The sequence below is a fragment of the Alternaria postmessia genome, assembly GCF_024291825.1.
Source record: "Alternaria postmessia strain BMP 2775 chromosome Unknown scaffold_99, whole genome shotgun sequence".
In the NCBI taxonomy this organism is placed as follows: domain Eukaryota; kingdom Fungi; phylum Ascomycota; class Dothideomycetes; order Pleosporales; family Pleosporaceae; genus Alternaria; species Alternaria postmessia.
Window position 1 is genome coordinate 76,852 of NW_026260172.1, and position 12,125 is coordinate 88,976.

At 49.6% G+C, this 12,125-nt stretch overlaps 6 protein-coding genes across 6 annotated transcripts; 5 read left to right on the forward strand and 1 right to left on the reverse strand.

Annotated features, from left to right (window-relative positions):
- Positions 1–49: 49 nt before the first annotated feature.
- Positions 50–704, forward strand: J4E82_009748 (uncharacterized protein; the record flags this gene model as incomplete). The annotated part of the gene is made up of 2 exons (XM_051735970.1): positions 50–218; positions 292–704. The coding sequence occupies 2 exons, from the start codon at positions 50–52 to the stop codon at positions 702–704; spliced, it is 582 nt and encodes a 193-aa protein (XP_051584287.1).
- A 2,054-nt stretch (positions 705–2,758) lies between these two features.
- Positions 2,759–4,174, forward strand: J4E82_009749 (uncharacterized protein; the record flags this gene model as incomplete). The annotated part of the gene is made up of 1 exon (XM_051735971.1): positions 2,759–4,174. The coding sequence occupies one exon, from the start codon at positions 2,759–2,761 to the stop codon at positions 4,172–4,174; it is 1,416 nt and encodes a 471-aa protein (XP_051584288.1).
- A 26-nt stretch (positions 4,175–4,200) lies between these two features.
- On the reverse strand, positions 4,201–5,646 carry J4E82_009750 (uncharacterized protein; the record flags this gene model as incomplete). The annotated part of the gene is made up of 4 exons (XM_051735972.1): positions 4,201–4,281; positions 4,338–4,938; positions 4,985–5,289; positions 5,338–5,646. The coding sequence occupies 4 exons, from the start codon at positions 5,644–5,646 to the stop codon at positions 4,201–4,203; spliced, it is 1,296 nt and encodes a 431-aa protein (XP_051584289.1).
- A 1,065-nt stretch (positions 5,647–6,711) lies between these two features.
- Positions 6,712–7,557, forward strand: J4E82_009751 (uncharacterized protein; the record flags this gene model as incomplete). The annotated part of the gene is made up of 1 exon (XM_051735973.1): positions 6,712–7,557. The coding sequence occupies one exon, from the start codon at positions 6,712–6,714 to the stop codon at positions 7,555–7,557; it is 846 nt and encodes a 281-aa protein (XP_051584290.1).
- An 834-nt stretch (positions 7,558–8,391) lies between these two features.
- J4E82_009752 (uncharacterized protein) lies at positions 8,392–9,457 on the forward strand (the record flags this gene model as incomplete). Its single annotated transcript, XM_051735974.1, has 4 exons — positions 8,392–8,479; positions 8,527–8,878; positions 8,934–9,116; positions 9,169–9,457. The coding sequence occupies 4 exons, from the start codon at positions 8,392–8,394 to the stop codon at positions 9,455–9,457; spliced, it is 912 nt and encodes a 303-aa protein (XP_051584291.1).
- Positions 9,458–10,250: 793 nt separating this feature from the next.
- Positions 10,251–10,649, forward strand: J4E82_009753 (uncharacterized protein; the record flags this gene model as incomplete). The annotated part of the gene is made up of 1 exon (XM_051735975.1): positions 10,251–10,649. One exon carries the CDS (start codon positions 10,251–10,253, stop codon positions 10,647–10,649), a length of 399 nt encoding a protein of 132 aa, XP_051584292.1.
- Positions 10,650–12,125: the final 1,476 nt, after the last annotated feature.

Consider the following 12,125-nt stretch of genomic DNA (forward strand, 5'->3'; position numbering starts at 1 on the left):
CACCATCCTCGACGTGTCGCTACGTGCCAGCACAGGCCTATACGGCAGAATGGCGACAATTCGGCCCATGCGCCCTACCGACCTCCTTCGAGTATCCGAATGCAACCTCGACCACCTCACCGAAACGTACAACATTGGTTTCTACCTCGAGTACCTGACAAAATGGCCCGAGCTTTGTCAGATAATAGAGGGCATGGACGGCGAGATTGAAGGATACAGTACGACTCCTGAGACTTTCTCATTCCACATGTCATGTCTGAAGATGATGGAGCAACACTAACAGAACGCCAGTCCTAGGCAAACTCGAGTCCTCGCCCTTCGAACCCCCAATAAAGCCCTACAAGCCCTCGACCACCGGCGTCCAATACCCAAACTACCTCCCCTACCACGGTCACATCACCGCCCTCACTGTTGCGCCCGGCGCGCGCCGCCTCGGTCACGCAACGGCGTTGTCGTCTGCATTGGAGCGCTCGTCCAACGCAGCGAACGCATGGTTCGTTGATCTGTTTGTACGCCGGAGCAATGAGATTGCCAAAGAGCTATATCGCAAGATGGGATATAGCGTTTACAGGGTTGTCAAGGACTACTATAACGATGGCGAGGACGCGTTGGATATGCGGAAGAGCTGTAGTAGGGACAAAGATGGGGAGTGCGTCAGAGTCGACGGGGAGAAGTTCGAGGTCAGCGCCGAGGACGTATGGTGAGGTCATGGATGGGTTTGAACATAGTTTGAAAAGAGCCACAAGAGTTTGGGTGGGGGAATTGGAAGACAAGGTTATGAGATATACCCCGGTGTTATAGAATACCGTCATGGACGAGAGATGCCGAATCGCTATTGCCATTGGAGATTGGATGGTGTAAGTGGTCTGGGGCTACCTTCCTTGCGACTGCTGACAGGAGAAAAGATCCGACTGCTGGCGATCCCGTATCCTCCTTACGAAATACATCACAACATGATTGATGCATCAATGCACATACTTTGGTCCCGCCCAACTCGAGGTTTGCTGACGTGATCCGATTCTGGGTCTGAGATCCATCATTTTCAACATGTTTACATCAGACTTTTTCCTTGCTCTTCAGCCGGAAACAGCATGACACCTTAAACTTTCAATCTCAAACCCAAAATTCACATCCCCGATCATCTTACGATCCGTAGCGCTTCCTTCCTTTCGCCGCGGACCAGTTCTTTCTGAACAGCCGTCCCCATCCCAAAACATGCACTCGAAGTAACGTTCCACAACTAGGGAGCGGATGGGCCACGGGATTTCGGAATGCCGGATACAACGATCGACGTCAAATGAAGTGCCTTTTCCGCGTATGCTTGTCTCTGGAAAGATGAGGATGCGGAAGGGCGATTGGGTTTGCCGCGCTGCTAGCTGGTTGGTAATTGTCCTGCTGGTGTAGGGGTTGTCGACTGTCGATGGAACCTGGGGAAACACTGGCGGGGTTGGCAACATCGTATCCGAAGTTGTGGTTGACCAAATGTAGCTGTTAGGGATCGGCTTAGAACTGACGAGCGATGGTTTCTGAGGGCTGCTCTCTGGGGTGCAGTGCGGTGTGGGGTTGTCGATGCAGGTTTCCTTTGCAAGACACTCGCTCACGACCTGGGTGTTGCCATTCTTGCACGTGAGGATTCTGAAGACATCGCTGTTGGCTCCAGAGGAGTCTAGGCAATACAGTCCTTCTTTGGTACATCCGGTGGGGACCGCAGTGAAGGTGAGGCCGAGTACGCCAGAGAGGGCGTAGAAGAAGCCCAGTATCTTCATCGCGGCGATCTCAAGTTTTCGTTGCTCACCAAGCGGTTCAAGTGGTAATCGCGAGTAGGGAGATAAGAGTAGCGGCCATGAGAGAGGCGGAAGGATTTATCCGTGTACAACCTGATTGGTGAAATGAGTCGGGAATAATGTGTAACCGTGGGACGTTCTGGGGGTACAAACGGAGGACTGGTAAGGCCCGTGCCTGCAAGGTAGGCGCTTCTGAACAATTCATCTCATGTTGGTAGAGATTTACAATGGATGCTCCGTCCAACAGCTTGGTAGCTCGGTCGCCTGAGATTAGTCTTGAGATAGAGAGGGAACCACGGCTGGGATCTACATCTTGAGGCGCATGTCCTTTCGAGGTTCTGCGTATACTTTGGTTGAACCCATTTCCAACAGATTAATAGAACCTATCAAGTCTTGGATTCGCTGTGTGACGATGGGTACTTACCGTGATGTCGTACTACCGAATAGACGATCGGTACGAGAGAACAGATCACGACGACAAAAGCTTTAGTCTCATCTAAAATTGACTGAGACGCGTTTTAAATGCATTCTATTGCAGAGGAACAGCTTTCGGGTCTCTCACGGAAACTTTGTACGATCCTTCATCGTCGCTATCGGGAGTGTATTACTGGTCGTCGTTACCTGAAAAGCACAGAAAGATGCAAAAGCAGCAGCTTTATCTGCTCCTCTCACTTCGCATATAACTTAGTGATTGTGCGGTGTGAGTCGTTGCCTAACATCTAGCGCTATTGCCGGTACAGACTTACCTCACCTTCGACTCGACCTGTAGTCTCGCTCTGTACAAATGCCTCGTCTTAGTTTGCATCCCCTCGAATGTATACTTCCAGTTGTAACCAGTTTCAAGGCTACGAACACTTGTTGTCATTGAACCAGCAATTGAACACCACTTACTCTCCTCCAATACTATGAGCAGACGATCGAAGCTCAACAAACCATCCCCATTGCCACAAAATATACCTCGTCTAAGTTTCAGAATGAGCGCCATACTCAAAATCTCACTCAATGAGTGGCAAGCGCCCCTGTCAGTTCAGCATCCATTCGTCGATCAGGTCCGAGAATCTGTGTTCAAGTATCGCCTCCAATCTGCGAATCATTTTGATATACCAATTGAGGTATGCCAAGCAATTCACGAGGGTAATCCTGAACGCTTCGCCGAACCTGACCAGAACTTCATGCTCTACATCGGCTTCTATAACTTCGGCATCAGTCCAGTCCTGGCTGCTTGTCGGCCCAAGATCCAGAAGCGCGGAAAAGAAAGGGTGTTCGGAGAAGATGTGGAGGTCTACGTAAAAGATAGGTTCGTATCACTGCAATGGTTCCTCGGCATCGCGTTCCCGACACGTGATGAGCCAGTAGGCGACGCAGTCATGTTTCGGTGGTGGAGTGCCAACAGCCAGATCTTCAGTTGGATGCGACTACCAACAGAGCTGAAAGAGCGGATCATCCAGTTCTGCATGCATCGCTCCCCACCACCAATGATGTCCAACAAATCGAGAGCCAAAAAAGCTAAAGGCGCACCCGAAGTCACCGGGCAGTTCGACAAATGGACTTCACTCCTCCGCGTCTCACACCAAGTCCGCGCAATCTGTCTACATTTGTGCTTTGTGGGAAGCAAAGAGATGTCCTATAGCAATGGACTTTGCATTGTAGCCAGGGACTTCTATAGCTTCAAGAGCTGTATCCGCCGATTGGGTAAGCACCGTCAGCTGATCGAGCCAAATGGCGTTCCACACGATGACAAGACTTGGGAGCTGGCGAATCTGTACAAATCATTTCCAAGAATATACCCACATCTCAGCCAATACGCCACTTTCTATCATGGTATTCGCAAAATGTACCTCGAATTCTCCTTTCTGGACTCTCTACACTTCTTCAAGGTCACGACGGGATCTTTTTCACAGCACTGGAAGTCGTATCATCTAGACCATGAAGTCTTTGAGCGACTTCCATATCTGAATGAGCTTATCATCAAATTACCCGATGCTAAAGGCTTTCTAGAAGACGACTACAGACAACCGGTTAGGCTCTTCTATGGCGAGCCTTTTAACTGCCCTCGAGTCCTGCATCGACTCATTTTTGAGAGAGCGGCTACAGTGTTGGCTCCCTTGGAGAACTTTAAGATGCATGGGTTCATCGATAACGAAGAGGAGAGACGATTCATCGAGTTCCTTGCATGTGCTAAAAGAGGTCTGAAGATAACTATCAAGGAGCTTGAAGAGCTATACAGGGAAGACGTGGGAGGCGTAGAGCTGAGGGAGAGTGTTGGACCCGGTGTTGAAAGAGAAGACGTGGGTATAGAGGAGCGAGAGATCATTCAAGACGACTTCTGGCCACCCAAGTGTCGATGCGAGGTGCTATGCAGAAAGGTCATGCATCCAAGCTCTATGTAAGGTTGAGTGTTGAGGACAATACACATCTACCATTTTTTGCCAAGGTCTTTGTCAAGCAATCGGCGGCTGATGAGCATGAAGATTGATCCTATGATGAGCGAAGCTCCCTGTCGCTTGTTAGTGACTAGAGTGTTCGTGCGATAATAGTCGAAAGTTAGCCTACTGAGAAAGAGATCAACCATTGATATCCATCCTTTGCTTTGTCGTCCGTAATGAGGGAACCACCAATAGGCGTACCAATGAGACTTGCAATAGCTATCACGCTGTAGAAAGCACCGATGCGGGCTCCGAGTTTATCGTCAGATGTGATCTGGCCAATTACCGAGGGCGGAAGAGCAGTCACACTACTAGTGCAGAAGCCATATACGCAAACGAAGAATATGAGGGTCGCCATGGAAGTGCTGAGTAGCCAGAGAAAGAGACACAAGCAACCAGAGACAAAGGTAATGGGCCATAGTAGGTTCAATCGGCCGATACGATCTCCTAGAAACCCACCAAAGGTTGCGCCGACGATGCTGAAGCCGTTTAACATGCACAAAAAGTATTTGCTAACAGTGTTTCCAGTATATACGGCGTTGGCATATGATTTGAGATAGTATGCGGGGATCCAAAGGCCGAGGATAGCAAACCACGTGCCGATGCATAGTACTGCATAGCTCCTGTCAAGGAATCCTCTGAAATCGATAAGCGACGCGAAACCTTTGCGATCGGGCTTACCACTAGGTTTGCTTGTGGAGACACACAAACCGATGAAGTAGCAAACACTTCGATGGTTAGCTGACGATCGACTTGTGGAGCACTGGTACGTACGCAATCTTGACAGCAGCTAGGCGTAACGAATTTGAAAAGCCCACTTTCGGTAGGAGTTGATCGAACATTAGCGGGAAGCCGATGCCGCCAAGTGCTGACCCTGTTGATACAAGCCCCATCGCCAAAGCGCGCCGCTCTTTGAAGTGCTGGCCCACGACTGTGAGTGCTGGCTGTACACCGAATGCTATAGTAAGACCCATGAGCAAACCTTGTGTCATGAGAACCAGCCAGAATTGGCCACGATGTATGGACGACAGCATGATAAGAGCCAGTGCAGTACCAGTGCCTGAGCCAAGATAGAGGTACTATGCATTATGAGTCTTAGGCAAGTAAAGCTTGTGAAGTGTACTTACCTTCACACCGTACCGATCACAAAGAGCGCCAGAAAGAGCAGCCAGCAAATTCATGAGTGCCATTTGGAGCGTCCCGATAAATGCTATAGTCGATGGCGGCGTCCGTTTCAAGAAGTCACTACTATAGTAGTTCTGAAAGAAGCCAAAGCTGTTCATAACTCCGAAGGAAGCGTAGTAAACTAAGATTGAGCCCGCAACCGTGAGCCACGCTGCACGACCTCCATCATGTTTCTGCAGCTTCTTCGATTCGGTATCTTCAGTGCTCTGAGAAGGGGAGCGTCCAAGGGTGCTAGGAAGCTTTTCCGGCATTTTGTAGATGATATGGCTGATAGGCTGGGCGTAACAGATAGCCGATGTATCTCACCTGCCCCCGGGCATCATTATATATGATCCCTTCTACCTACTGTTCGTTTTAGAAACGCAAAAAAGGTACAGTGAGTGCCGAGCTGGCCAGCTTGTGTAAGAGTACGCCGGAAGGGAAGGTCTCGTTCACGTCAGCCTTCCCTCCCATACTCCCCATGTATCTTCTTTTTGTTTGTCTTGGATGTACATGGTCGTCATAGATCGTCTAAAAACGGTGGGTTCGTGAGTCCTGAGAGCGTTAAAGGGAAGACGCGATCGCTATGGAAATATTGCTGTCACGATGGATAGGTCGGGAATCGATGTTGAATATGACTGTCGACGACGTAGCAACGGAGCAGGTGGGTACGTACATCCCGGATGTACCCTGAAAACCATACGTGCGGGCCTTTGCCAGGCTCGCTAACAATGACGTTTTTAACAACAAGAGACATGTCATTTTGGTTGCAGTATTGATCCGCTGGGAGTAGATCCAATCAGCTTGCTGACCGCTTCGTGATACAAATGACGGAATCCTACTGGGTTATGCGAAGCACAGTTCCACTTATGTCTTGACTGATGATTCAGGGGAAGCCAATAATTTGTTCTGGCGACGAGATCAAACACCGTGGACAAGACATAGTACAATTGGTGAGGTTACAGTAGCGTCCAGGCTCCTGAACGTCTTTAGTGGGCCATATATATTTCAATACAGTTCGATGAGTAGATACAATGGCTGGATCGATATGCTTTGGGACTTGCATGGACGTTGTGAAGTATAGAGTCTCGCAGGTTTGAGAACAGTTTCAATCCGGATGTTTTGTCACACGGAGCTGTGCAAAATTCCTGGTCTGTTCAGCTTTTGCGAGAGCGATACGTGATGTCGTGCGTGTGATAGGCGAGATTGTGGTTTGTTGAGTTGAGACAAAGTCAAGGGATGAAGGTGCGATGCGTGGGCTCGGAAATAAGCACTAGCGCGAAACCCTGCCGCTAGCACTAAGATACAACACACCAACACACCCGTCATCCAGTTTCATGAACCATTTGTGTTCTACGATAATGTCTGAAATCAATAACGCTCAGATCACAGCTCCTTCGTGGTTCGAAGAGAACCCTTCACACGATCATATACCTTCCGAGACCCGGCGGCTTCTGGAAACGTGGAGTGGAATCCCATCCGATGACGTATTAGACCATGTTATCAAACTCCGTGATGAAGCTTGGAAGGTTCACCCATATCCTTGCATAGGACAGTTTCGATTCCTTGAGCCGAGCTTTTCCGAGCTGCCCGACGAGTACGATGAGATTGTCGAACGCATACGCAAAGGTCAGAAGCTTTTAGACATGGCTTGCTGCTTCGGTCAAACTATTCGGCAGCTTGCGAACGACGGCGCTCCAACTGAGAACATTTACGGCTGCGATTTGCAGCCGGATTTCATCGAACTAGGCTATAGTCTATTCCGCGATCGAGCGAAGCTTAAGACCAAGTTCTTAGTAGCGGACATCTTCGATTCCAAGTCGGCACTTACGGATGTCAAAGGCCAAATCGATATAATCTATGCTGGATCTTTCTTCCACCTATGGGGATACGAGAAACAAGTCGAAGTATCCAAAGCCGTTGTAGCGTTGCTACGTCCACAGCCGGGTTCGATGATACTCGGTCGTCAAGTTGGAGCCACTGAGCCTCTCGAGAAGGATGGCCCTACAGGCACAATGTATCGGCATAACGTGGAAAGCTTCAAAAGAATGTGGAAAGAAATAGGAGATAATCTCGGCATCAAGTTCAACGTCGAGGCCAAACTCAAGCCGCTAAGCAGAGACCATTTGAAATTTCATTTGGACAACACGAAGCGGCTGTGGTTTGTCATTCGCTTAGAATAGTTACTATAGCATTACCTTGTTGGGCGTGTATGAAAACCTTCAAACCAAGTTCTTCTACCCTTCTTTCGTAATGCGAAGTTGTCGCGTCCGCGCCGGTCCGGTCCAGGTTGGGTAAAGGGCGCGGATGGATTAGAGCATCTGGCCCATACTTGGTGGTGCGAAGCTGTACAGATCGCCTGAGTCCAGGAAGCTAGATCTGGTACGTACGCTAGCGAAGAGGTCTAGTGATAGTTCCTGTGTTAGGTGGCATCGTCGCTATTTTTGCGTAGCGATTTCCATGCTATGGCCAGACGCAGATGTATTTTGCCGGGATGTGTAGGGATAATGGACCCAACTACGGCAGCCCTGTCCGCCTGTTACTTTAAGCCTAATTCCCCATACTTTTCGATATTTCGGTCTCAATTTCAAGAGCGTTTTTGATTGGACAACTCAATCTTCGACCATAGCACCGGGAAAGCCACATGTCTGGCTGCAGAAACCAGCGTAAACCTCTGCTCGGTAAACATGTGTCGAACAACATCTGCCGGCGGGAGGCGGTCATATTCTCGTGTTCATTTACTATGGTAGCAGCAATGTACGCGTTCTAGCCCATCTTGCCCCAGCCAGATCACCGAGACTGCAAGAAGCCTGCATTTCATCTATCACAAATGAAATGCGAGATGCAACATACGGCTCAGCCGCTTTACTTAGTGTAAGAATTCTGCTGTCGAAGCTTTTACATATTGCTTATAAGTAGAGACTCTACCAGTTGACAGTCGTGCTCAGCGTCAACTTTGATACCAATCCATCCCACCCAAAAGTTCCGCATTAATCAGGGCGTCTGAAAAAGCCAGTATGAGGTTTTCCGTCGCATTTGCTGCAGTTCTTGCTGCGAGCGTGGAAGCGTCTGGTCGTCAAAGAAGGCAATGGGGGTATCCGGATGGTATGAACTGCTCCCTTAGGCAAAAGGGTAGACTAACGCATGATTAGTTGAGGATTGCGGTCTCGATGGATTTGAAGGGCATACGTCTGAGGCGGCATTGTTCTGTTCCAACATCCTTCGTTCAGGGACTGCAACAGCCACCGTCACCAATGGCTACACCACGACAACTACCACGACCAAGAAGACTACAGTTACCATCCGGCCGACAACTACTCCCACACCTACCCCTACACCCACTCCTCAGCCAACGCCCACACCGACGCCAACATCGAAGTCAACATCTTCATCTCCTCCTTCGCCACCGTCGTCGTCTTCATCGCCCAAGCCATCATCGTCGGCTACACCTGTACAGCCTTCTTCCACAGTAGTGTCTTCGACCCTCGTTTCGAGCCCATCTCCGTAAGTCATTCAGCTGTGACCTTTCGCATTCTGCAGAAAGCTGATCTGTTTGCAGGACACCCACAGCCGCTCCAAGCTGCGGTATTGTCGCGTACGTCAAGACCACGCCAGCGTACTACTTCGAGTCTAGCGGCACAAAGAATACTTTCGATGCTTGCAGCGCGCTTTGCAAGGCTGATAGTAAGTGTAAGAGCTTCGGCTACGGAGAAGCAAACTGCATGCTCTTCGACGTCACTGCGTAAGTTTGGTCCCTTTGATAGAGTGCTGCCGCATACTGACTGTGTCAATAGGGCGGAAAATACCAACTACAACCCCATGTCTCCCTACACCTTCTATGACGCCGCCTGCCCCGCTGAACTTCCAGTGCGCAAGCGCCAACTCGACATCTCACTCGGTCTCCCCGGTGGCATCCACATCTCGCTTGGTCTCGGTCCTGGCGAGATCTCGTCGGCTTGCTCGTGCTTTATTACCAAGGGACCTGCCAGTACTACGGTTACAAGGACAGTCAGTAGTGCAGTTGTCAGAACCAGTACTGTGACTAGCACTGTTACTAGGACGCGAGGTGTTGGTGCTGAATAGGCAAAGCGATGTGGGGAAGAGCAACGGGCTCTCGCAAAAGACAATGCAGAAGTTGTTACATGTCCACTTCAATAGTCGCCACCAGTGTTCTCATATTCATCTAGCGAGGTCCCATAAGACCCTCTGATCTCTAGGCATCTCAGAATGCCATCATTTGCACTACCAGTATTGTGTTATCTCTCGCTCCTGAGCATAACCCTTTGTATGTCGATCAGATTGGGTAGTTTTCAAATTGTAGGTGACAGCGCGCTCGATGCGGTATTTCTGCATCAGCATGTGGTGAGATGCGTTTCTAGCAGGTCGTCGAGACTGTAGTTATCGCGCGTAACGTATTCGATAGCGGGAGGGTTAAGGAAGAAGTTATGCTACAGCTGCTTGTCTGTCAGCGACCGGTGCATGTAGATGCAAGGCTGAATGCTAGATACCTGACGTGGCTTGCTGGCATGTCACCAACTACTGACCTACAGGCTGGTGCACATACAGCCCTGCTACTGCAGCTTGTATATGACGTGATGTTTTCGTCGAAATCGGCGACGCGTCGCACAGTCTCACATATTACCACTGCAATCGAGACGCGACGATTGGAGCGGAACTCAGCCGCGCACCGTTTTAAGACCCGTCTTGTTGCGAGAGAGAATGTGAGGGAAGGCAGCATGCTAGCCATTCGGCAGAGCGTGGGTGGGCGCATCGGGTGGACCCTTCAGGACGACTAGCCAAAGCTTAGCTAATAATTTAGCCCTAGATCCATAAACTTCTTGCACCATCGCCCAACCACCACCAAGACCCTATCACCATGGCGCACTTCTCCCAAATTACCAACCTAGCCGAATATGTAGCCTGCATCAAGGCCACAGCAGGAAAAACTGTTCTACTAGCCTATTGGCCCGAAGACGAAACAACTAATGAGGTTGCTACCGCCCTTCAAAAACTACTTCCGTCAACATCCTACGAGCAGTACGACGTCGTCGACATCTATTGCTTCGATATGTACTCGCTGCCAGAACTAGGCAATATGTTGGACGTGAGCTTCGTGCCGACGCTGATGTGGTTCATGGACGGCGTCATGGATGCCATCGTTTGGCATGAAGGCTGTGCAATTGAGGGCGAGAGTGTGGAGAAGGGTGTAAAGAGGGTAGTGGATAGGATCAAAGGAGGAGATATCGCAGGAGAGGATAGTGACGATGACTGGTAGATGTTGCCAGTCTGGAAGAGGAGGACAAAAGACTTTGTCACGTCGACACCTTTTATTTTCGAAGCATATAAGGAGGCTTGTGGGCGTCGCTGTCATCAAACACTGTTCCGATAATATGCCCTGCTGAATTCACTTCGACTTTCGGCAGCTGAAGCATCGATACAAACAGTGGATCAACACGACTACATTGAAGTTTATACCACGAGCTCCAGGAAAACACCCTACACGTGATTTCCACCAGTCAACAAGACATGTTCATTGAAGAACAGTCACACTGGATGAAAATGCCAGTATGCTCTCACTACGGTTCTCCGCTCCTGTCGGCTTCCTCGAGAAGAGCTTAGCAATTCGAGCTCGGCTGGCCCCTTTCCACGGCATCCCAGCAGTAAGAGCCGCAGCCATTTTCGTATCGTCAACTCACTCAGTCAGAAGAATACCCGTTCAGTCTGGATTGTTCGCATCATCGCTCATTCTTCTCGTGTCATTCTAATCGCACATATCTGCACTCTTCCTTATGTACGCAGTGTCTCTCTTTGCTCAATATCAAGTCTTGTCAGCTCCCGTGATGTAGTTGCGTTCTCCCGCAGTCTAGTCGCCACAAGACGTTTTCGTCAGAGATGTTTCGTACACCCATTTACTTCCAGATTGCTCAACGTGCTATCTTGCATACATAAATATGTTTCTGCTCTTCCTTTTCACTTTCAAGTCACTTGGCTGCCTTTGGTGTTAGGGTTTAGCCAATGTACACTATGAGTATTGGGGGTTAGACGATGAAAGACGATAGGTGAAATAGGCGATGTCGGTATGGCTTCTCGGATCCGCTCCCTCTTGGTATTATAGTGTTTGCGGTGAATTGTGAAAGCTTACAAAGGCAATGGCAACTTTAGACCAACCTTTCTGTACAACAGAAAGAAGATCCCTAAACCAACCCTTTCTATCCACGGCTGAAGCTCCACGACGACATACTACAGCTAGCGCCGAGAAATACATATCGTCAAAGCATCCTCCGAGAGGTGAACCGGACAACGTCACCGTGGGCTTTCCCAATCCTTAGTGAATGTGACACTTTTACCCACTCTGTCCTTGGCAAAGCGCTAGCAAGACCTCCCTCCGCTCCAGCTACCGAAGAACCCTCCCACCTATTCTTCTCTTGTTACGCAATTGGACCCACGATATAATCCAGCCGCTCTGCGACTCAGCCCATCAATTCGAGTTATATAGGTCACTGCGACAAATCTGTCGCTGCACTCGCTCACAGTGAAGCGACCGCGGACGAAGAATCTTGTACGCCCATCTCCACTCCGCCCGACCTACGTACTATTCTCCTAAATCCACCACAGTTTGGTTGGTTACGACGGTCGAGCTAGAACTCAGGCCGCATTGCACCTAAGACTCATTTTCACTGGCCCGCATACCAACCTTTCGCCTAGTACCACCCAAGCAATCGCTGTTCTTGCAGCAGTTGTACACAGTAAC